The 25,411-nt window shown below is 40.1% G+C and overlaps 2 protein-coding genes across 2 annotated transcripts; one reads left to right on the top strand and one right to left on the bottom strand.

The window, feature by feature from the left end:
* Nucleotides 1-5,016: 5,016 nt before the first annotated feature.
* LOC110708782 (ADP-ribosylation factor 2) lies at nt 5,017-8,905 on the top strand. The gene is made up of 7 exons (XM_021887007.1): nt 5,017-5,115; nt 5,947-6,123; nt 7,265-7,335; nt 7,567-7,686; nt 7,933-8,051; nt 8,142-8,223; nt 8,450-8,905. Exons 2-7 carry the CDS (start codon nt 5,976-5,978, stop codon nt 8,453-8,455), a joined length of 546 nt encoding a protein of 181 aa, XP_021742699.1. The 5' UTR covers nt 5,017-5,115; nt 5,947-5,975; the 3' UTR covers nt 8,456-8,905.
* A 1,036-nt stretch (nt 8,906-9,941) lies between these two features.
* On the bottom strand, nt 9,942-14,550 carry LOC110707838 (type 2 DNA topoisomerase 6 subunit B-like). Its single transcript, XM_021885902.1, has 13 exons — nt 14,536-14,550; nt 14,347-14,406; nt 14,103-14,211; nt 13,634-13,711; nt 13,487-13,513; nt 12,792-12,900; nt 12,629-12,704; nt 12,365-12,385; nt 12,052-12,245; nt 11,701-11,851; nt 11,021-11,236; nt 10,790-10,918; nt 9,942-10,514 (listed from the first exon to the last, which is right to left on the bottom strand). The coding sequence occupies exons 1-13, from the start codon at nt 14,548-14,550 to the stop codon at nt 10,203-10,205; spliced, it is 1,497 nt and encodes a 498-aa protein (XP_021741594.1). The 3' UTR covers nt 9,942-10,202.
* Between the last annotated feature and the right edge of the window lie 10,861 nt (nt 14,551-25,411).

Raw genomic sequence — 25,411 nt, 5'->3', positions numbered from 1 at the left:
ATATTAAAAGGCGTTTTAAAGTATGTTTATGTGTCGCGTGACACTTTTCTCTATTTGTTTCTTATTGCATGCGCCACGTATCATTTTTCTTCTATTTGTTTCTTATTGCATGCATGTTATCATTATAAAATAAAAAAATTCAAACATGCAATCTCTACCTCTAACATTAAATGTCTTACCACCAAGCTATGCCACATTTTATGTTATTTATTATTGAATACAAAATATTAATATGTAGTGGATGAATATATATATATATACGGAGAGGTTTCGCTGAAAACAAAGCTTATGGTGAAAACTAAAAACAAGCAATCTTAGCCATTGAATGTTCACTAGATAATCTAATGGTGTGAAACAACCCATAGGATAAGGTATATAGATTTTGGTAACATTACATAAAGGTAACTATATACAAAAATAAGGTAATTATATTGATTTGACAGCATTTCATGAAGGTCACTATATATTAAATAATGGTAATTATATCAATTTGACAATATTTACACAAAGGTCACTATATACAAAAATAAGGTAACTATATCAATTTTTACAATATTTACTTAGAGGTCACTATATGCAAAAATAGGGTAATTATATCAATTTTAACCACATTTATACAAAGGTCACTATATATAAAAATAACGAATGTCACTATAAAATAAGGTAATTATATCAATTTTGACAACATTGACCATATTTATATAGAAGTCACAATTTACAAAAATAAGGTAACTATCATCGGATAACTTCTCCTTCTCCTCCTTGTCATTCGATAGTTTCTCCTGCTCCTTGTCATCAGATAATGGCTCCAAACCCCGGTAGTCAAAGCTCATCAAACGGACAAACTTTCCTGCTTCACAGTCATCACCTGTTAGATAGCCGCCAGATTTTGGTATCATTGTAATAGTACCCTCCCTGCCACAGAACTTGCACTGAAATAATGAAAGGGTGATTGATTAGCAACAAGCCAAAAACACAATGTATCTATCACCATTACCAATGTAAGAAAATCCAAAATTTAGAAGGCAATAACACACAAAGAGCAACAGTTTAATAGCTGGAATGGAACAAAGTTAACAGCTAACAGAAAATTCATACATTGTAATGTAATTCAGGCATCAAATGTCAATTAAGTGTAAACCAGAAAAATGCAGAAATGCAACACATGATTCATATAGATCAAAGCATCAAACGCATTCAATAAGCTGCAGGACATTATTCAAGGCTTAGTCAATACAGATATAGCAACAACGTAAGCCATATATCACTAGAACGGGCACACTATTATTGAAAAAGATGGAATCAGTACAACAAATAACTGAACAAAAGATAAAAAAAAAGAATTCTAATAGCCAGAGCAGAAGTACTAGTACAACACCAATACACTATCATAAATCATTCCCCAAGTGCCAATACAAGGCCATCAATTGACATCCGGAAGAAACATATTAAACAAGTCCTAACTCCTAAGAAAATAATCCTAAGATAACAGAATTGCAGAATTTTCATACCAAACTTTAACACTATCTCATGTTCAACAGTTCAATAAATCAGATAGGTATCAAAACAACAAGGAGAAATTTCCAGTTTGCAACCCTGGTGTTCATAATCCTTAATACATGTTCAATACTCCTGTAATGGATGAATAAGCTTAAGGGGTATTCAACTCGCTTCTAGCAAATTGACAAAAGATCATCACTAAACATAAAAGATAAAAGTTCAAAGCTCCTAGAACCCACAAGTTCTCAAAAACTTTAAAACACTTTCCTTCACTATAAGATATGCTAGAAATAGACTTCATAAACACTGATCATCTTACAGATAACACACATTTTTGTAACATTCAGTAAGATAAATACAGCATATGATTCATTGATCAACACATAACTACAATCACTACAATAACCATGTAACATTTACAGTAAGATAAATACAGCATATGATTCATTGATCAACACATAACTACAATAACTACAATCACTACAATAACCAAGAAATAGTCAATATAATGCTAAAACCCTCATGAAACTAAATGGCAAGAAATTAGTCCAGAAAAAGAAATAAACACTGACAAAACCAATCAATAGTGCCAAAATACTACCTCCATTCAAATATAATTGTAGCATTACTCATTCAAATTACACTATCAACGAGACAACTAAATCTCAAATAGAGCGAGAACCTTCTGAACAAGATTAGCCTAGCCACGACTCTTAGGGATAGGAACAACTTCTCCCAACATTACATAACTCTCCTTAGTCACCTCTCCACAATTCCCACATTTCACCTGCAAAAACCCACAAATCAAAAAATTTGATAAGCAAAAAATTTGAAAGCAAAAAAATGAGTGAAAAAGTAAATTGACAAGATAATCACAATTTCAATTTACAAGAAATGACAACAACATTCTGACCTATTCTCACTTCATCAAGTAATCCAGGAACATTAGGTTTTCGCCATTGAACAAAAATCACAAATGAAAACGAACAAAAACCAAGCAAAATCAAACAGGAAATCGAACAAAATTGAACAAAATCGAACAGGACATCGCAAAATCAAACAAAATCGAAGAAAATTGACGAAAAAAAGTCGAAAAAATTGATGTGCAACTGACAGTAAATGCTTCAATATCATTCACAATCTCATATGAACTCTAACAATGAACTATCCAAACCAAACATTCCAACATATTTTTCAAAGGTAAACTTACTAAGTGAAAATATCAAAAATTCCTCGGACAATTACAGTACAAAATTGAACTAAATTGCAGTACAAATCAAATAAAATTGGAGTACAAAAATATTGGAAAACATCGAACAAAATTGCAGTTGAAAATTCGAACCATAAATTGGAAAAAAAATCACTAAAAAAATCGCAGAAATCGAGCCCTAAAATAGCAAAAAATAAAATGTTGATGCAATTTCGAACATAAAACAAAAATCAAACATACTTAATTCAATTTCGTAACAAATTCCTTAAAAATTCGAAAAAATAAATTAACAAAACCGCTGAAATTAAACTGCCAGAACAAACATACCTTAATTTACCAAATTGCGAGAGAAATGACTGGAAATCGCTGAAAAAGTCTTTCAATGTGCTCTAATAATGGAGCTTTTAGGGGGTTTGAGGAGAGAGAAATGATGAGAGTGAAAACAACGACGTGTTTTTGTGGAAGGAGAGAGAAAATTAGCAGATAAACGTTAGATAAGATGTCATCCCCTAGATTTAGGATGAATTATTTTTAGTTTTCACACTAAGATTTGTTTTCACTTGATCCAATATATATATATATATATATATATATATATATATATATATATATATATATATAAAACATATTTAATTACAAAAAGTTTGAATCAATAATTTAAATGTATACTAATAACAACCGCATGTATCTGAATGAGGCATTGCCCAAGCCAAAATACTAGTTTAAGATCATAAGAGTGCGGGATAGCTTAAGCCTCAAGTGGTTAAAACTAGCCCTCAAAACAACAAAAAAAATTTAAGATTATATCTTGTGTATACAAGATTTAATCAACCATGAATTTTGATTCCTCTACTAGAACTTGTAAATTTCAAACATAATCAACTTATAATCAACTTTGACCATTAATACTAATTATGATGAGATACTTTTTATTTTTATTTTTAATGGAGATAATTATTTGCAAAAATAAGAAATTATACTCCATAACTATTTTTCCAAATTTCTTCAAAAAAAAAAAAACAAATCCTAAATTTTATTAATAACAATAAGAATCTATTTCCAAGTTGTCCCCTTCATTTAAAAAATGTCACCATATATGCTTTTTTTTTTTTTTTTTTTTTTTTTTTTTTCTCGTTTTGTTTTGAGGAAAGTCGCCTATATGCTTTGGTACAAAGTAATAAAAATATTTGGTGCTCAATAGCTCATTTTCTTCCCAAGTGTTTAGAATAATATCGTAAATGAAGATAAAATACAAGTTTATCACCATGATAACACACAAAAAATGTATACCAAGTGACAAAATTGTATATAAATCAACATTTTTTTTTATAATAAAAATGGGTCTCATAATTGTTTAATTACTAAAATGTCATGATGATTGGATTTTTTTTTTTTCGTAGACTATGTTCTTTCAAACTAAGTCATAAATTTTATTTTTAATACTTTTCATCAAAAATTCAAATTAAAGTACATAATGCAAACTATTTGAAATCAAACAATGAATTGTTTTTGATCTTGATATAAACATAGAGCGTATTTAAATGGGTCCTTTCCCTCAAAATTTTTAAAGTTTTGACGGATCTTGATTTAATTATTTAATAAATTTGACACTGTTTTTCAAACTTTAAAAATATTTTTGTTTTTTTCAAAAGCAAAAATTTAAAAAGTGGGCAGACATAAGTAGCCACATAGATCATTTCATGATCAAGGCGACTAATTGAAATTAATAGCCCACATAATAATAAATGACCTTGGTAATCTAGAGCACAACCTAGTACCATGAAATGGCACATAAGATCTGGAACTATTAGAAATTCAAATAAATTGTAGCTAGAATGTGGCTAAGCCACACCACACCACACCAATCAAGTCATTATATAAAATATGTCTAAATTCCAAATTTAATCATCTTTATGCTTTGAAGAATCTCAATATTAGCTAACCCTATTAACCTCTCCGACATAGACCACACAGGAGAAAGTAGACAAGCAGTAGTAATAACGTTCAAAGGTCAAAGAAAACAATAAAAAGTTCCAAATTGCATTTGACCAATTGAGCACCTATCTAAGGCAGAGCTGACCTGCAATTGTCTTTCCATAACACAATTCCAACGTGACAACCATGTGAATATAATGACTATATGTCTATATTCTTAAAAATAACCCAAGAACCCCCATTTATTTACCACCCTTCATTATTTCATCACCCAAAATTAAAATTAAAAAACAAAAATCACATCTCAAGGGGTATTTCCGTAACTTCACACCAAATAATTCGGTACCCCCCCTCTTATAATATCCCACCTCCCTCTCTTCTTCTTCTCCTCCTCTCTCACTCATATTCTACGCTATCTTTCTCTCTCCTCTTTCTCTCTCTACACCATTTTCTCTCTCCTCGCTTCACAGGTTCGTTTCGATTTCCTTCTCTTTTGCATTTTCTTCGTTTTTCGATTTGATGTGATCTTTGTTTTGATCTTCGCATTGATTTTTTTTGGGTTTGTAATTGGTTATTGTTCGAGAATTATTAGGTTTTTGAGTGATTTAACGGATTTTGAATGTGATTATTGTTTCAGCATTTGATCTGATTTTCAGTATGTGTTGTTAGTGAATTTGTGAAATCACGCATTCTCATTGTTGGTTTAGATTTGAGAATTTCTCATTTAGATGTTTGATTCTTACTGTTGATTTTAGGATTTGTGATTTTGGATTGTTTATTTCAATGATCTGAGGATTTTGTGGTGTAAATCTTGTAGATCTGTAAAATTATTTGAATTTTGAAAATGGCGATTTAGTTTTGTTGTTTGCGACTTGAATTTAGCTTGAAAATGCGATGCGATTTGGTAGTTATGACTTTAAATTGGTGGAAAACTTTCTGATTTCTGAGATCTTTGAGTAATGCGCAAATGTTCGTAGTTCGGAAGCTTAATTATGTTTGAAGTATGTAATTTTATGGTGAAATCAGCTTATTTACTTTGATTTTTAGTACTCGCTTGCATTTTTGTAATTGCGATCTGGCATATATGTTGCCTGAATCATATGGATCCGGGAACTTACAGCTAGATTTTGAATTTCTAACTCGTGATCAGAATTCCGGGTGATCTTTAGTCCCTGATACATTTTCACTTACATTGTTTTGTTATATCCAGCTTAATTATGCATCTCATTTTGTTAATGAGCCTGATTTGTTTATTACATATTGGTGCCGGATGTTGATCCATCGATTTTTACTGAATGTAGAAGTTAGTGACTAATTCAAGGGGAGAAATATGGGGCTTACATTCACTAAGCTGTTTAGCCGCCTCTTCGCGAAGAAGGAAATGAGAATTCTTATGGTAGGTCTCGATGCAGCTGGTAAGACCACCATTCTTTACAAGCTCAAGCTTGGCGAGATTGTCACTACTATCCCCACTATTGGTGAGTCATGATCCTTCTCTCTCTTTTATCGCATTTCTGCTTGATCTATGTTAAATTTAACTGTAATTTATGGTGTTAGATGGTCGTGGTTGTGAGTAAACTAGTTGTATCCATTTATTAAATTCAATTCTGGTAGTATTGAATTGTGGATCTTGTGCAATCTGCATTCATCAATCATGAGTGGCTTTTTTTTGGGGGTGTTGGAAGCATATGATTGGGCTGTTGTACAATGATTTAACTATGTTGCTTGGACCTCTGAGATGCAAGTTGACTTTTATATCATGTGGGGCAGTCACATAATAGCATTGGGTTTAATCGTATCAAATGGCTGTTCCCATGCAGCTTTTGTGATGCGATGTGGTGAAGTTTTGCATTGAACTTATTTATACACTGTCTGTTTCTGTTGGTCTTAGGGTCTCTGTGTGGGTCACAATCTTGCTAGAAGTGACCATTTTTACGCCTTGTAATCTAAATCTGCTAGCTTCATTATTTCCTTTTAAACAACATTTGTGATGAAGTTTTTCAATCTCTGGGATACTGACAATGTAATTTGTAACACAATTTTATGATAATGAGTTGAATGATGGAAGATGTAAAGGTGGGAGACCATATTTGCCAAAGTACTTTCTGATACCTAGGAGCTGTGCACAGTTCTGAGTCCCTTCGGGAAGAAAAATAGTTTTTTTAGGTTGCCTTCATGGTAGAAGGCCTCACAGCTCCTTTAGGTTAAATATTAAGAGGCCATGTTGATGACATTCTCTGCTGCATGTATGATAGATCCATATTCCATAATGTTTATACTGCAGTGTAATTGAAATCACTTGTTCCTGAGCCCTGACTTAAAAGACTTGTGCCCCAAATCCAAATTCCCAATACACTATAAGTTGTATGAGCAGTGGGAGGTCATGCTTTTGCCCGTCTAATAAGCAGGAAGGCAAATCTTTATTTTACATGGGATAGTAGATTCATCAGTTGCTTTGATAATTGGTGCTTTCTAGTGTGATATATTATGAATTGGGTATAGTGGGATATGTGCTATTTTGAGAACTTTATTGATATATCTTGTATTTTCACAGCATGTACTACTTTTAGAAAACCTTTTTGCTGCTTGTATGTTAAAGGGGGATGTCTATTTTTTCAGGATTTAATGTGGAAACTGTTGAATACAAAAACATCAGCTTCACTGTCTGGGATGTTGGGGGTCAAGACAAGGTTTGCATACTGTCTTTCACATATAGTTTTTTGTTGATCAATTGTGCATTTAGCATCCATATATATGGATTGTATCGGTTTGCTAATTTACTGAAGAATAGGATCTCCCCCCCCCCCTCTCTCTCTCTCTCTCTCTCTCTCTCTCTCTCTCTCTCTCATCCTCCTCCCACCATCCCCCTCTTCTAGTTAAAGACTTCTTATGAGCTGTTTCTGACTAAACCAATGTTGCAGATCCGTCCATTGTGGAGGCATTACTTCCAAAACACTCAAGGGCTCATCTTCGTGGTTGACAGTAATGATAGAGACCGTGTTGTTGAGGCAAGAGATGAGTTGCACAGGATGTTGAATGAGGTATGTAGCATTCTTGTGGACTGATTGATTAAATAGTAGTATCATAGATACATAGTGTGTTATGGTAGGCGGAAGAGATTCTTTCACACCAGTTCTGAAGTACTATACATATAGATGCTCTCAAACATGTTGGTGTTGAGCAACTGCCGCATTATTCTAATTTTAAAACTTAATTTCTGCCCATTTTTTAAAATTAATCTATGAAACTTGGATTGGACCTGAGTTGTGACATTTTTTTTGGCTCAGGATGAGTTGCGCGAAGCAGTGTTGCTTGTGTTTGCTAACAAGCAAGATCTTCCCAATGCAATGAATGCTGCTGAAATTACTGATAAGCTTGGCCTGCACTCTCTCCGACAGCGTCACTGGTAAAACTCTTTGAGGATCTGCTGCTTACTTTTTTTGTTTTTTAATAGATTCGTACTTAAGTGATTACGCTGATTTTCTTCTGTTCTCAGGTATATCCAGAGCACTTGTGCAACCTCTGGTGAGGGACTTTATGAAGGATTGGATTGGCTTTCCAACAACATTGCAAACAAGGTTAGATATGCCACTTAATTTATCTGATTGTTTTGGCTATTTTCAATGCTCTTTTACCATTTAGCGATTTGCAATGGATCATTTAATCTGGTTGTTTTAGGAGACTTTGCAAAATTGAACGTGATCCTAGAGAAATACCTTCTTTTTTTTTTTTTTTTTTTTTTTTTTCCCCTTTAAATACTACCACGCTATTTGGTCATTAATATCTGTCTTCTATTGGTTTCAGGCTTAAGGAATTGAGATTTTGTCATGGACTGTTGGTCCTGGATGCAGGGGTGAACATTATCTAAGTCGCTTCGTTTTTAACCATTTTTACCTTAGAGAACTCAGTTTGTGGTTGTAATTTTGTGGACGGCAGCTATAAGCCTTTTGCTTAGAGCTTTGCAAATGGATATATGTTACTAAAATAGTGTTGAGCGTTGTTTGTACTTCAAAGATTCTTTGGGTTCCCATTTTGTGAATTGCAATAGTTGTAACTGAAGTTAAATACTAGGCGCCTTTTCGTGGCTCCTTATAGTAGTGATCCAGTTTAGTGATTTTGTATTACTATCCTTAAATCAGTCCACATTATTCGTTTAACCAATTGCCAAGTAGTTTGCTTGGCTTTGTGCCTTTGGATAATGCAATCTGTATTATCTGGAAAGTACAAGGCCAGTTAGCGATTGGTTAAGAATTTGCAATATTTTTTTAGTGTTAATTTTGTTTTTCACTTGTTTGTGTTAGCGACTGAATTGTATGGTGGATCTTTTACTGATGTATGACATTTCTATGCATTTCAAAAGTTCTTTGTAATAATTTGTTATGAAAGTTTTTCTGACTTCAGCGCTCAAGTCGTCTCTTGGTCTTCTGCAGAACATTTAATAGAAACTCAATATACCTGTTAGATATAGCGATAGAATTATGCAACTATTGCCTATCATGGGTTCATGGCTATGAGCAATTTGACCATCTTAGCAATGCTAGGCATAATTATCCTAACAACCCATTACAAAAAAGAATGTGTTTAAAGAACCTTTCATCATCTTCTGATGCCCAAATGTCTTCACTTGGCCTCTCACTATATTGGCTTTTGCGGTGTTTCTTGAATCAACAATCAACATATGTCACTTTATGGTGTTTCTGTTTGTTGCGGCAGTAGCTATGGGATCTCACATAGTCGAATGTATCTAATACTTAAAGAACCCAGCGCGGATTTGTGCTGTCTCTCAGTCCCACATTTCTCTAGCCCGTGTCTGCTTTGAGGCAACAATACTTAACTACCTTGCTAAAGCTTAACTGTGCCCCATCATAGTCTCACATGTATCAAGCAACACCCATGTAGGGTGTAGCGACCACATCTCTCATCCCTCTTCTTTGCACAACATAACATGTCGTTGGTTGGTTGTGCTTGCTCTCCTTCACTCCTCAAAAGTGATCGCCCAAGGAAATCTACTAATTTATTGCTTGAGTTTTTGTGTTTCCATGATTACATTATTTCCGCATTTCTCTGTTTCAACAAAATTCTCTTTTCTGTTCTACATAGGTTTTAAGCTCTAATATTTGTCTATGCATATATAAAAATCTTAGTTGGTTATTCTACCAAGTACAATCAATCAAAGCCACAATCCCATAAGTGGGGTCGGCTATTCTCAACTGCCCCTTTTGGAGCAAACAATGCAACCCTTGGGGGGTTGGGGGGTATCTTTTCAGACTGAAATCCCTTGCCATTAGTCCAAACATTTGCAGTTCTGAAACGCACACCTGTACAGGTAGCTTACATATCTACTTGCATTACATACTATACGTTGAATGTATGAAATGTGTTGCATATCACACCACACAGACATCTTACTTGTATTTCATCTAATCTAAACAAAGATAAAAGACTTCTTTAAGCATAGTACCTAATTCTGTTGTTGTTTAAAAGCTGCAACATAACCTAAATTACTGAGAATCCTAGACAATAATAGATTTGAAAGGTTATAAAATACCATAGATAATTAGAAATCCATCAAATTGCAGCCATCTTCCTCACCTTCATCATATTCATCCATGTACTCTGGTTCTTGGAGATGATCATCTCCGAAAAGAAATGGTGCAGCTGCTCTGCATCTCAAGTTTGGTGGCTTCCTGTCATTCGTGTCAATGGCAGACATAATCTTGTCTTTTATGCATTTCTCTATGGCTTCTTCTTCAATGTTGTCCAGATGCATGCCAAGGAGACTGAAACATTCACTTTGAAAGTTGGTGTCATCTGAGGAAAGAATCAAGCCAGCAATGCTCCTTGCAAGATCAGGAGCATGATTGTGGATCTGAGAAACAAAATAGAAGACTAAATCTGAGATTGTGTACAAGTAGAAACACGAGGTTCATTCAGCATGCTACTAGTAGTTGTAATTTTTAGCTTTGCTTGTGTTCCAGAGGTATGTGATGCTATATATGGTTAGCAACTGCTCTCATTAGGTAACATCGAGTAAATCCACTTTTATGTCAGTAATAATAGATCAAAATTTAGACATACAAACATGTTTTTGGCTGCTATTAGAAAAAAAAGTAGATCCAACAGTTGGAGTGTTTGTAAAGGTACCTTGAGAGCATGGTCACTAAGAAGAGCTCCAGTATACCTTTCCTTCAAATCATCCAGCGCAAGACTAATGGCTTCCTTCACAAGCTTTGTCTCGAGTTGAGTTCCTTGCCTTAATGGTGGTACTTTTGCCTTGGAAACAAGTCAAGGAACAACTGTATAAAGCATGATACAACACAAGTGATGCATGTAGCTTCTGATTACTATTGCCTAACATAACAACAAAAGTGCAACATATATTGCTTGTAATGGATATTGCTTATTATAACAATGAAGGGCAATATCGATATGAGTATATGGTGGCAAGTTCTCCCATTCAAGTAATAGAGAGTTCTCTTCATCTGCAATACTTCTAGGAGTCAGTCCATAGTTATTCCACTTGATGCTTCTTAATGCTTTGGAAGCTGACTGATGGATTGAACATGGCGAGAAGTCTCTGAAATATATAACCTGTCAAAAAGTTCGTGTTACATAAATGTTGTAAACCCATCCTGCATTCAGTTCATAAGCCTAGACATACATATTTCTGTGTATCCACTACAAAATTACTAAAAATCTTCTGTGACCGGATTTATAATAAGGCAATAGGGGATTCTGAATTGATGTGTGAAACAGAAATTTCAGAGCATGTTTTCCATGATGTTTCAAAGTACATGTATCAGAAAATGCTAATATTTGATATATTTATATTTGTTATGCAGCTGGACATCTATGAAATGTAATTGAAGGATTATTTACTCATAAAAGTACAGTGCTTTTTGGGAAACAACAACCAAACTTCAACAACAAGCACGACAAAGTGAAAAACCAGATCAAAACTTCTCTCAGGATCTCCAAGAGACTTCATCAGGTCATTAATGCACAGTAAGCATCTCTAATACTACGTAGAATTTCATCCAACACAGACAACTGACCTCTGTTTTTGGCTCAAAAGCCTTCAAACATGATGGATCTGATGAATCCAATAGCTCAATTTCACTGATTAAAATTACAACTTCCACAGAAAATACATCATTACCATGCGTCTGTCGGCATGCCTGTCCATTACCCACCTTCAGGTTGTCCCTGAGAAAAAAAAGAGAAGCACAATTTACCATTACAGATATACAGAACAAACACACACACACAAACACAAAAAAAAGTCTTGTCATATCCTAATTTCCACTTGTGTTGTTTCTTTTCTCCTATTGTTGAAAAGATGGAGAGCCCGTATCATATTTCATCATAATGGAGGTACCATAGCATGCACAGAAATAGTTGTTCACCTGCTCGAAAAGCAAGACAGACACTTTTCACTTAATTTTCTATGTTTACAAACATAGTCCTCAAGCCCGGATACTAGCTGTAGTACATTTGATGATTCTGAATCAGGTGATGTCAACTCAGTAGCCAGAACAGCATTTTCGTGTTGTAATCCATCTTCATCATGTGATTCAGCCACCAGCTCAATTGCTATGTTCTGGGGGGCAAGACAGAAATAAGTATTTAGTTTTCCTATTAAATTATTACAAACAGCAGAACTTTCTATTGTAATGTCTTAAGCTGGTCTACATATAGAGAAAATGGAGTTGAACTTACATTTATCTTCAAAATAACCATCTGCAGAAACAAGTAAATATAAGTCTTTATGCGCAGAAGAAAAAGGGCAAGCAGATAAACATGCTTCCATAGTCAATTTGAGTGAAAGATGAAGCCAATTGCTTAAGAATAAATAGAATTTCCAGGAAAATTATCCTATTAAAGAACCAAATCATATTAGTCATGATAACAACGATACAAGAAATTGTCAATCATTTGGAGTTAACTAAAAACAGATGAAGACTTCAAGGAAATGCAGTGTACCTTTCTGAGAAAGTAAGTCATATCTTGCAATATTACTTCCATCTCCTCAGCAGAAGTCACAAACACTTCAGTTCCACTGAGGAAGAGAAGAATCAATAGAAATATGAATTCTCCAACCACGGATACAAATAGGAAAATTAGAGTTGTTGGCTGATAACCAGACCTGAAAATGGCATTTTTCTTTGGGCTTGAAGGGAGCTTAATTAGCTTTCTGTTAGGAGCGTGTTCTTTTAGGTTTACCTTGTAATGGTAAAGCTCAAAATCACCAAGGCCTGCAGATATGGCCATTAATAACTGCAGGCTGCTGGCTGAGAAACAGCAATTTATTTGGCATAAAATAATAATCCTAATAGTTAGGCTACATCTCAGAATTATATGAAGATTATTGCCATTATAAAACAATAGCATGCATTCTGAACAGCCAACTAAAATTTTTATCCCTTTTCTTCCAGTTATCCTGATTTCTTACTTAATGTGTCTATACTTTCTACAACTGTTCAGCAAAGAGCATTGTGATAATTGGTGCAGGAAAAAGAGGCGAAGAGGCGGAAGAGCCCAAGAGTTTCTTTCTCTATAACTTCTGAAACCTTAGAGAAAATGTCACAATTTCATTATGCTCACTTTGTATTGGAAATACACATATTACATACAAGTACAAAGTAAGAAAGCCGTGGGTTACTATGCCAAGTTCATCTTTACAGAAGTAGGAAACACAGAAGAGAACACTTTCAGTTGGCTCTTCCACAAAACTCAAGCAGAAAATCATCATCAGACAATACCCAGAAAAATGTTTAGCCACACTAGTAATCCAAAATAAGGCTGGAAATGAAAAGAAACCATTAAATGAGTTAAACTTACTCGTGGTTGTGACTGAAAGCATACCATCTGCATTATAACACAAATGGAACCAAACAAGCAACCATAAGTAGACATGAACATCAGATATCGATATCATTAAGGCCCGTGCCTCGGACAAAATTCAGTAAAGCAGCTCATGATACTCACCCCACTGGGAAAACCCATTATAGCCTAATTTCAAGTCCTGGAATTCCTTCAAGCAACTTCCAGCTCCAGTATCAGAAACTGTCCACAAACAAAAAATTAAAAGAAAACTAACTTCCCATCAAATTAGGCTCATCATAATCTTATTACAACCATTAGGGGATAAAAATAACAAATAAATCAATTAAATTGCATGAATGAACTCTCAAAATCAAGTTTTTTTTTTTTTTAATTTATTTTTTATTTATTTTGAATTTCTGACCATGACGAATTATGATTTCATTATACAACCTATATCATATGACTTTGAGATCATAAAATTGGCCGCAACACACGGAACGAGCCCGTAGTTGAACAAATACTTTCACATCCATTTAATTTCACATAGTTATAAAATGAGCACAAAAACAAACAATTGGAGTGCATAATAATTACAATATTATAAACAATTACACAAAGAGATATATTATACTTGAGATTTGAGTGAGTAGTGAATCGGAATTCGTGATTCGTCTGACGAACACAGATAGTCGACATGGATCTCCGGATAATCGACATCTTTGGATTGCAAGTGAAATCAACTGCAGAAATTTGAAAATCAAACCAAAATTATGATTAATTTTTGAAGAGTTTGATTTGGAGAAAAAAAAAATGAAGTTTACAACTAAATTAATTAGTGAGATGGAGGAATTACTTCGCCATTAACAAAATTTTACCTGTTTGCAGAGGTTCGTCACCTCCATTAGTGCACCTACCAAAATGATGGATTTCGCGCCCTAAATATTACACAGTGTGCGTGTACTGGTATATAATTATATACTCCGTATCGTGTTATTACTGTGGCTTGGTCTAATAGTAAAATAAGGTTATGGGATTAAATTTCACGAGGAATTCTAAGACTATACTTTATATGGTATCATCATGATACCAACAATCTTATTTAATGATACCAACGAATGCAAAAATATTTTGTTGGTTTTAATATAATTTGTTGTTGGTATCATGTGAAATACCAACGTGTGTTATTAGAGTCATCCATAACTCTAATTATTAGAGGCTAAGAATTCCTCAAGTTTCACTAGTAAGTCTTCGGGGCCTCGGGGGTAACTTGTGATGGATAAGGTACTTTTATCGGTTAAAGTTTCGCGTGATAATAATGATATGAAATCAAATCTCTTTATACTTTACACACCAGCTACCTTTGCTTAAACCATTAAAAAAAAAAAAAAAAGTCAAGTCACTTTTCAATATTGAAAAATTTACCTCCTTGAACGATATAAAATTTAAATTCACTAAATTGGGTGAAATTCCAAATATCTCAAATATAAGAATTTCTTTACCTATATATTTTAACAATGTCAATTGTTAAACATGTTAGGCAAATTGCTTGACTATAGAATAGAAAGTGATTAGGGGATTTTGCTCCCACCAATTACCATCTGACAAGTGGACCAATCAGGTTCCGCCATGTATCCGTCACATGGGCCAATAGGAGCCTGCCACGTGTCAAGCAATGATTCGTCCACCTAGGACCAATTACGACACGACACGTGTCCTTCCCATGACACCTGGGATAACCGGCCACCCAGGCCCAACTTCCGAGGGAAGCCCAATCAGCCCTAGGTTAACCTAAACCTAGGATTGGCACGTTTCCCAAGGTTATAAATACCTCCCTTAATCCTCATTAAGGGGGATTACAGAGATAACAGGCTGATCACGCTAACAAAGCAGATTACCTACATTAAACACTCTCACCTAGAGAGACCCAATCACTTTAATTTCCGCATTAATTACTCCTTAATCAAGTACTAACTTGACCGTTGGAGGCGGAGCTCCCACCACCAGGAGTCTCCGTTGTTTTGCAGGTACAGGCGTCCGGTTCCAGTCTCGGAATTGTAACTCTCCCGCAGGACATCAGAAAACCCCGAAACATTTGGCGCCGTCTGTGGGGAGAGTACTTCTGAGATGGCATCCAAGTCTGTACCGACTCCTGAAGAGAGGCGTCCCCTAGACGACCCTCAAGTTCAGTCGGACCACGATACTGAGAGTGAATTTGAAGTTGAAGCTCACACAGCTTCAGACGGGACCCTAAGGGCCCGACGTACCCGTCATACCGAAAGGAGGGAACGGGAACATCTTCAAACTGGAAGTGAGCCAGCAGGCGCACCGCCTGTTCGGCAGCAGCCGACTGATGGGTCTGCTCCCATCACAAGGAACGAACTCATGACCTTCATGAGGGACTTCAAGGGAGAAATTCAAGAGTTGATCAACAAGAAGCCGCCTGCTCTGGACAAGGAGCAGTCGGCTAAGAAACCTTCCACTTCACTGAAGAGGAAGCCAGTTCAAGGGCGAGAGGCGACTCCTCATCCTAAATCTAGGAAGCGGGAGCCGACTGCCCTTGATTTCACAAAATACCGTTTTCCTACTCCAGGAAATAGGAAACCTGTTCGTCATATTCAGGCGGACGGGTCGAGGAAATCATACACAGACGCTCGGCTACTGCTAGAGCAGAAGAAGAGTGACCGATTGTCAGAGTCGGCCTCTACTTCAAACTTCCAAGACAGTCTGCGAAATACCTCAATGAGGCATACGCAGTCGTATCATGAGAGTCAGTCAGGCGGCACCTCCCGTCAGTCTGGCTTTCATAGCGACCAGGCGGTACCAAACTTACCGTTTGTGCCGCAACAACAATATTTTTTACAGCCACCTCCGTTTGGTGGACATGCAGCAAAAAACGTCCAACCTATGGATTGGCAGCTACGGTTGCTTAGACTTGGTGAACAGCCGTCGGCCTTCTCCAAGGAAATTACTGAAGCCGCTCAGCCGGCCAAAGTGAAAAATGTATTAGTAGGCGCCTATGACGGCACTACTAACCCAGAAGACCATCTTATGGCCTTCACCAACCTGATGTACCTTCACGGGTTGGATGATCCCACTTAGTGCAAGTGTTTCCCAGCGACTCTTAAAGGAATCGCACAACAATGGTTCGGCAACCTGCCGACTGGTTGTGTAAATAACTTCAGGACGCTTGCTTACTTATTCACCTCCAACTTCGCCATGAACATCCCTGCGAAGAAGACGACCCTTGATTTAGGAACAATTCAGCAGGGCGAGAAGGAGGGGCTTCGTTCTTACATCAGGCGGTTTAACCTGATGAGAATACAGATTCAAGGGTTACCGGATGAAGTAGCCTATACTGACTTTTTCAGAGGTCTCAAAGACGGGTCGACCTTCAAATTTGATTTGGTCCGAAAGAGGGTGGCGACTCTTCAAGAGGCCTTGATTGAAGAGGAAGCCTATATACAGGCGACTGATCTTTGTAGTACGGGAAAACAGTCGGACGGGAAAAGGTTCGACAAAAGAGAAGGACGACAGAAACAGTCGTCAAACAAAGACGAGAAAAGAAAAGAGGTCTGGGCGGCTGATTCCTCTAAACAGCCGGCCCAGAAAAAGAAAAAAGAATTCAAACCATGCTCCCCAAAGTATGCGTTTAACAAGGATAACCAGTTTATCCTAAAAGAAATCAAGGGACGGATCTCAATTGAGAAGCCGGTCCCCATGAAGGGTTCTGCAAAAAACCGGAACCAAGAAAAATTCTGTGCTTATCATGAAGATGTTGGTCATCACACCAATGACTGCATCAGTCTCATGCGGTATCTGGACCGCCTGGCTGAGCAAGGTGATCTTGACACTTATGTCAAGAAATCTACGGGGAACACTTCCTCAAAAAAGCAGTCGGCCAAAAAGAATCAACAGGCCGACAGCTCCGATACAGATGATGCAGTCGTCTACACCATTGCAGGCGGCTTCTCAGGAGGCGGCCCCACTATTAGGGGCAACAAAGACAATATCAGGCGGTTAGATGTAAATTCCGTTCACCAAGAACGACCCTCCAAATATTCATTTCCTGAGATTGTCATTACTGAAGAAGATCTAGGAGGGGTAAGAGGGCCGCATGACGACCCTATCGTTATTGAATGTAAAGTGGCCAACCAGAGAGTTGGCCGAATCCTCATAGATACCGGAAGCTCCTCAGATCTCATCAGTAGCAAATGTCTGTCGAAACTAAAATATCAGACTGATTGCATACATCCGGCATCCCACCCTTTAGTAGGGTTTGGAGGAGGTGTCGTCCACCCAGTGGGACGAGTGGATTTACCCATCCGCCTGGGCGAAAAAGGGGAAGGACGACACATGGTAGTCCGGTTCCTGGTAGTAGAAGAACTCTCGGCCTACAACATGATTCTGGGACGACCAACCCTGAATAATTCCAAGGCTGTTATAATCTCATCTCTTATGTTGCTCAAGTTTGAGAGGGATAATGGGACAGTCGGGTCCCTAAGGGGAGATCAGAGGATGGCCCGAGAGTGCTATCTCTCGGATGTCAAGCCCACTGTTAAAGCCACTGGGTCGAGTGGTGGAAAAATAGACCTTGACAATGTCAAGGAGAGTGCGCCTGTGTAAGAAGCAGGCGGCAAGAAGAGAAAGGCATCCCAGACAGGGGCCGCAAGAAAAGACAGAAAATAGCAATCATTGGCAGAGGAGCAGTCGGATGAATTCCTCCCTCAGCCGGCTGGTGAGCATACGGACCTGATCCTAGACGACTCGCGTCCTGACCGAACAGTCAAAGTTGGGACGACTGCTCTGAGAGTCCTAGGTGACGACTTTCACAAACTATTGAAAGAATACAAGGACATCTTTGCATTAGAAGTCCATGAAATGTCAGGCATTAGTCCTGATCTGGCGGTACATAAACTGGCCGTGGATCCGAATAAAAAGCCGGTACGGCAGAAGAAGCGGAACCATGGCGAAGAAAGAAGTCAGGCGGCAGCCGCCGAAGTTAAAAAATTACTTGATGCAGGGTTCATTCGGCAATGTTACTTCCCAGACTGGGTTGCAAATGTGGTGCTTGTTAAAAAGCCGAATGGCACCTGGCGAATGTGTGTAGACTACACAGACTTAAACAAGGCGTGCCCCAAAGACAGTTACCCTCTGCCTAAAATTGATAACCTGGTCGACTCAACAGCCGGCCATGCTTTGATGAGCTTTATGGACGCCTACTCTGGTTTCCATAAAATTCCTTTGTGGAAGAAAGATCAGGAGAAGACGGCCTTCGTCACTGATCAGGGGTTATACTGTTACACGGTCATGCCGTTTGGTCTTAAGAATGCCCCGGCTACCTTCCAGCGAATGATAAACACTGTGTTCTTTGATCAGATTGGGAGAAACGTCGAGGCATACATTGATGATATGATTGTCAAGACTAAACTTCAGAAAGATCATCTGTCGGACCTCCGAGAAACTTTCGCCACACTCAGGCGGCACCATGTCATGCTCAATCCCAAGAAATGTGTCTTTGGAGTTGAGTCTGGGAAATTTCTCGGATTCCTTATCAATCAGAGAGGAATAGAGGCGAACCCTGAGAAGGTGCAGGCGGTCATTGACATGCAGTCGCCTCGTACCATCCGAGAGGTTCAGAAGTTAACAGGTTGTCTGGCGGCCTTGGGAAGATTTCTAAGCCGATCAGGCGACAAATGCTTATACTTTTTCCAGGCAATTAAGAAAAAGGAAAGGTTTGAATGGGGGCCGGATGCTGAGGCCGCCTTCCAGAAATTGAAAGTTCACTTGCATTCCTTGCCGAGGCTGGTCAGCCCTTTGCCCAAAGAATTACTCTACATGTACCTGGCCGTCTCTGATCATGTGTTAAGCGTTGTTCTCCTTGCTGAAAGAGACGGCTGTCAGCTCCCGGTCTACTTTGTCAGTCACGTACTGAAAAATGCCGAGTTGAGGTATCCTTTAGTGGAGAAATTTGGTCTTGCACTCTTCATGGCTGTTAAAAAATTGAAGCCCTACTTTTTGGCACATGCAGTCGTCGTGTATACAGACCAACCTATCAAGCGGCCACTGACCATCATGGAGTCGTCAGGCCGAATGATCAAATGGGCCATAGAAATTCAGAGCCTCGAAGTTACTTTCGAGCCTAGAAAAGCAGTGAAGGGGCAAACCTTTGCTGACTTTATTGTTGAGATGACTCGTCCCCCTGACTCTCAAGTTCCAGACCAAGTCTGGAAGGTATATGTGGACGGAAGCTCTACTTCAAATGGTTGTGGAGCAGGCGTCATATTTCAGTCGCCAGAGGGTGACAGGTACGAGTATGCTCTACGCTTCAGTTTTCAGGCCTCAAACAATGAGGCAGAATATGAAGCTTTACTAGCCGGAATCCGCATGTGCAAGGCGGCAGGGGCAAGAAAAATAGACGCCTGTTCCGATTCACAATTGATAGTGAGTCAGTACAATGGCGAATACGAAGCAACCCATCCGGCCATGATCAAGTATTTACAGGCGGTCCGACAAGCAGTCGGCTCCCTTGAGGATTTCCATCTGATCCAAGTGCCGAGATCAGAAAACAACCAGGCGGATGCACTGTCAAAATTAGCATCATCCGCCTCCTCTGATACTCCTCGAACTGTTTTTTGGGAAGTAATTGAGAGGAGAAGCATTGAGGAAGAACCTATTGGAATCTTAGACAGAAGCTCAACCTGGATGGATCCAATCAGGGCATATGTGACAAACGGTACCCTGCCGGATGATCATCAACAGGCGGCAGCACTGAAAAAACGAGCCACCAGTTTTGAAATAATAAAGGGAGAACTTCACAAAGGGGGTACCTTCAACCCTTCTTAAAGTGTGTTACTCCAGAAAAGGGACGAGAGATACTAGACGATCTTCACTCTGGTTACTGTGCTTCCCATATAGGCGGTAGGACGCTTGCTCAACGGGCAAGGCGGCAGGGCTACTTTTGGCCTACCTTAGAAGCAGATGCGATGGTGATGGTGAAAAAGTGTGACAAGTGCCAAAGGTTTGGCAAACTAATTCACCGTCCGGCTACTGACCTCACTACCATTCATAGCCCACTACCGTTTGCTAAGTGGGGCATGGAAATTCTGGGTCCATATACGCCTGCTACAGGCGGAAGGAGGTACATACTTGTTGCCGTCGACTACTTCACTAAATGGGTAGAGGCGGAGGCTGTAAAGGGAATCAAGACGAAGGATGTAATTTCATTCATTTGGAAAAATGTCATCACTCGGTTCGGGGTTCCCATGTCTATGGTTTTTGATAATGGTCCCCAATTTGAGACGCCTGTTCTCAAAAGCTGGTTGGGTGACCAAGGAATTGCCCACTACTTTGCATCTGTCGGCCGTCCACAAGCAAACGGCCAGGTAGAAGCCTTTAATAAAATCATCTCAGACGGTCTCAAGAAAAAGATTGAACGAGCAGGCGGCCTATGGGCGGATGAATTACCACATGTTCTCTGGGCCATTAGGACGACTGAAAAAGGGGCGACTGGAGAAACTCCATTCCTCCTAACTTATGGTGCGGAAGCTGTTCTTCCAATAGAACACTACGAGCCGACTCTTCGAGTAATGCTATATGACGAAGAGGCAAACTGGGAAGCCATGCACCTGACATTAGACTCACTTCCTGAAAGGAGGGGCAATGCTGTCTTGCGCCATGAAATTTACCGCCTGAGAATGACTAGATCATACAACAAAAAAGTACACAGGCGTCCACTCAAAGTGGGGGACTTTGTACTTAGAAAAATGGAAGCAGTTGGTAGGGCTAATGAGTCTGGCAAACTAACTCCCAACTGGGAAGGACCCTACCGAATCTGTGAAGAGGTCAGGGACGGTACCTACCGACTGGAAACACCAGACGGACAACCGTTGCCTCGAACTTGGAATGTAGATAATCTTAAGAAATATTTCTTTTGAATGATGTAAACAATCAAGGGCTACTTAATAAAAGTTTGCACTTAATATTCAATTTTGTACTAAGAGGGGCACGCCTACTAACAAATAGTCGGCTACTCTCCATGTTTAATTTTTATTCTTACTTAAGAGGGGCATGCCGTCTGTACCTTTACAGTCGGCTACTCTCCATTGAGAATTTTACTCTCTTCAGAGGGGCATGCCGCCTGTACCTTTACAGTCGGCTACTCTCCATTGAATATTTTACTCTTTCAGAGGGGCATGCCGCCTGTACCTTTACAGTCGGTTACTCTCCATCGAGTATTTTACTCTATCTTCAGAGGGGCATGCCGCCTGTACCTTTACAGTCGGCTACTCTCCATCGAGTATTTTACTCACCATAAGGGCATGCCGTCTGGACATATAGTCGGCTACTCTCCATAGAAGAGGGCCGACTGGTTCCAAACACACAGCCACCCCCCTTATACTTAGCTAAAAAAGATTAGGGCCTGGCCGACCCTATGTCCTAACAGGCGGCTACCCTCCTCTTACTTAGCACCTACAGTTCACCAAGAACTAACCAAGGCGACAGGCCGAATGATCAGACCAGGCGCCAAGCCAACTGATCCAATCTTCAAAACTAATACGACCTGTCCCAACATCATAGCAGGCGTCCGGCGGCATCCCTCCGGATGAAATTCGTCGCAGAGAGCAGCTCCCTTTTGGGTGGAACATTGCTCTATAAACTAATTACACGGCACCTATACGACTGCCCCCAAGGGCAACCACGTAGCCGTTTTTGAGACAAGGATAACTCTATCACTAACCAAACCAGTGGTAGCAGTTGACATCTGAGTCAGATGACCGCCTGTATTACTTGGGATAAATGCAGGGGGTACCTCTTGAGTTAATAGCCAACAAACATTGGCGAATCAAGGGGTCTAGCCGGCCTCCGCCGCCTGGTACCTCTACTTCTCAAGCAAGAGTGACGGCGACTGAGTAACACCAACGTTAACTCATAGTCACTCCCTCAAACTTGGTATGGAACCTAAAACGTTTGAGTAGACCGCCTGTTTTTTGGCAAACAGGGGCACTCAAACCCCTATTCCTAATAGGTAACCACTTGAGTTAATAGCCAACAAACATTGGCGAATCAAAAGGATCAGCCGGCCTCCGCCGCCTGGTGCCTTTACTACTCAAGCACGAGTGACGGCGACTGAAGTAACACCAAAGTTAACTCATAGTCACTCTCTCAAACTTAGTATGGAGCCTAAAAAGGTATGAGTCGTCCTCCTGTTTTTAGCAAACAGGGGCTCTCAACCACTACTCCTGCTAGGTTAACAACCTATGAGTTAAAAGCCAACAAACATTGGCGAATAAAGGGGATCAACCGGTACCCACCGCTTGATACCTCTACTACTCAGTTACTTGGCGACTAGGTAACGATCATGTTTCCTTGGTCAGACCACTTTCCTACTTGGTTAATTTTACAAATGACAGGACCGCCTGCCTAAAGGGGATCCAGTTTTAAAATGGTTCGAATACCGATTGGATAAATGGCTGACTGATCGTCTATCCTGGAAACAGACAACCAGTCGTCCAGGGGCATAGGCGGCGTGACTAACTATTCGTACCTGTCTGCAACTATCGGCCATGTAAAACAGTCGGTATAAGTGAACAATTGGATATCAGAATATTCAATACTTAGACAAATTTGAAGCAAAACAAAAAATTCATTAAAAAGAAGCCGGTCATTAAAGACCGGCAAAATATTCAGAGCCCCGGCCCCCTGGCCGGGTAAATACAAAACAAACGGCACGCAGGTCGTGGAAAGAAGACACAAAGCTTAAGAAGGGGGCAGATCTTCAATATTAGTAGCTGCCGCCTGGTCAGCACTCTTCTTGCTGGACTCGGCTTCAGCTGCATCCTTTTTTGATGCATTACCCCCAAGCGGCACAAGCGCCACTACCGGCTCCTCCTCCTCCAACGCTTCCTCCAACGCCTCTTCCTCAACAGCCGCCAGGATCTCTTGATTATATGTATCAGAACACTGGCGGTACGTTTTTTCCCATGAGGCAAAGTCGGCATTGGGGAAGAGGCGGCCCCAAGCCATGCGCTGGATTTGAGCAGAGTCTTCCATCATCTCCCGGACCAGCTCTTTCTTTTCTTGCTCGGCCTTTTCCGAGAGCTCCTGAGTAAAACTCTTCTCCTGGGTCACCAGGCGTTCCTTTACGTTGGCCAAGGATTTCTCCAACGCTTCGTATGAGTACATCTTTAGGCGAAGAGGTTTCAGCTCGGCCTTGAGATTGGTGATGGTCGCCTCCAGCTCGCCATTCCTCTTCTGGGCCGCCTCTAACTGAGCCCGAATAGCAGCGGTAGCCTGCGCCTAATAATAAAGAATATCACATGGTCAGAACTTCATTTTGGGCAATTTGAAACATTGCCTTATCACAGTTGGAGGCGGCCATGGCTTTTGCAGCCTTTACCTCTTTGTTCTTTCGGTCAAGCGGCTTGCGAAGGTCGTTCACTCAGAGCAGGGCCTAAGTAAAAAGGAACAGGCGTCAGTTTCCAAACAAAAAAGAAAACAGGCGTCTAGAAATTCAAATACTCAAAAATATGCTAAGTATACCTCAGCAAGGACCCCTGCAATCCCGTCTAGGTCAAGGGTGCCGACACCCCTGACCGCCTCCCTTTCAGCTGGAGGGACGGCCTTGATCATAGACTTGGCCTTCTCTACCAAGTCAGGCTCCTGAGGGCCGGCTGCATCAAGCATAAACAAACGGATTAGACCTAGTAAAAAAGGGAGCAAGTCTAAAATTTACAAGGACAACTTCATACTTCTAGGCGGCCCAGCTGGAGTTTTAGAAGAAGTGGCCGGCTGTTTCTCAGCCGCCACATGTTTCCTGGCAGAACCAGGAGAGCTCGCAACAGTCGTCCTCCGGGCCTTGGGGTCCGGCTGTTGGGAAGAAGAAGCTCTTGGAGCGCCCGTCTAAAAAAGAAGAAAAAAGTCAGTATATGCATAAACACAACTCCAAAAAGAGGGTGAAAGGTTCGAAGCCCACCAAGGGTGCCCCCTTCTTGGGGGAGTCGGTTGAAGCTTGTTGCATGATGGAGGCCCGCAACATGGCCGCCGCAGTCTTGGAGGCGGTAATTTTGCTCATGGCGTCCGCTGCAAAAACAAACAGCAAAGTTAATAAAAGTTATAACAAAAATGCACGGAACAGCAGAGTATTCGACAGGCCGACTACCTCTTGAGGACCGACTGCTGAGGCCACAGGCGGCCAAAAAGTACTCGTCGTAGAGCCATTTGAAGCTCGGGACGCAGTGCAGGGGTACTTGCTCTCGTACCCCTGAAGTAGAGTCGACCCTCGACTCTACTTTAAAGAGTCCTTTATCTAGGATCTCTTTCTTAGCCTTGGGGGGGACATGCGGCATGCTGCGGCCGCCTGCAAGAAGGGGCGGATTCCTGTTCCACCCGTTGAGGCTCTTGTTCAGCTCCGTGTCTGAACTCTCAATGATGAAGAAGGTGCACCGCCAGTCCTTCCATTTGTTTGCTTTACCTCTCGTCATGAGGTAGCCCCTGTGGCTCGTCAATTGATACCAGCCGGTACCGCCTGCCTTAGGGGTCCGGCTGAGGTAGTTCATGTGGGCGAAAGCCTCGAAGCTCGGCTCCACCCCGTGCAGTTCGCACCCGGCCACATAGCCGAGTACGTTGACCCAGGAGTTTGGGGCTAACTTCCATAACCCCAACTCATACCCATCCAAGATCCGCTGAACAGCCGGATGTAATGGGAAGCGCAGCCCAGCCTTGATGGCCGCCTCGTAGCAGCCAAAGCAGGCGCTATCATAACTGGTACCAGCCGGCCAGACGACTGTGTCTTCTGGATCCGGCACGAACACTAAAAAGTCGGGGCCCATTGTGTGGCTTGCGATAAAGCTCTCCACTTTCTCTTGCATGGCTGTGATCCGGCCCCGAGGTACCGTGCAGTAGTAATGGGTATTTTGCTCTCGGTAAGAGGCGGATGGCTCC

Source organism: Chenopodium quinoa, unplaced genomic scaffold, assembly GCF_001683475.1.
Source record: "Chenopodium quinoa cultivar QQ74 unplaced genomic scaffold, ASM168347v1, whole genome shotgun sequence".
Taxonomy (NCBI): Eukaryota; Viridiplantae; Streptophyta; class Magnoliopsida; order Caryophyllales; family Amaranthaceae; genus Chenopodium; species Chenopodium quinoa.
Note: the sequence above shows the minus strand (reverse complement) of the source record. Positions and strands in the feature narration are given on the sequence as shown.

Excerpts from the sequence above, each read along its gene's own strand:
- LOC110707838 (XM_021885902.1), bottom strand. Across the intron at positions 13,712-14,102 it reads ACTACTCACTCAAATCTCAA|TTTCTGATACTGGAGCTGGA; the intron begins GTATAATATATC and ends GTTTGTGGACAG. Across the intron at positions 10,919-11,020 it reads ATCCATTACAAGCAATATAT|GCAAAAGTACCACCATTAAG; the intron begins GTTGCACTTTTG and ends CTTGTTTCCAAG.
- LOC110708782 (XM_021887007.1), top strand. The coding sequence starts at position 5,976 with ATGGGGCTTACATTCACTAAGCTGTTTAGCCGCCTCTTCGCGAAGAAG. Across the intron at positions 6,124-7,264 it reads CACTACTATCCCCACTATTG|GATTTAATGTGGAAACTGTT; the intron begins GTGAGTCATGAT and ends CTATTTTTTCAG. Across the intron at positions 8,052-8,141 it reads TCTCTCCGACAGCGTCACTG|GTATATCCAGAGCACTTGTG; the intron begins GTAAAACTCTTT and ends TTCTGTTCTCAG.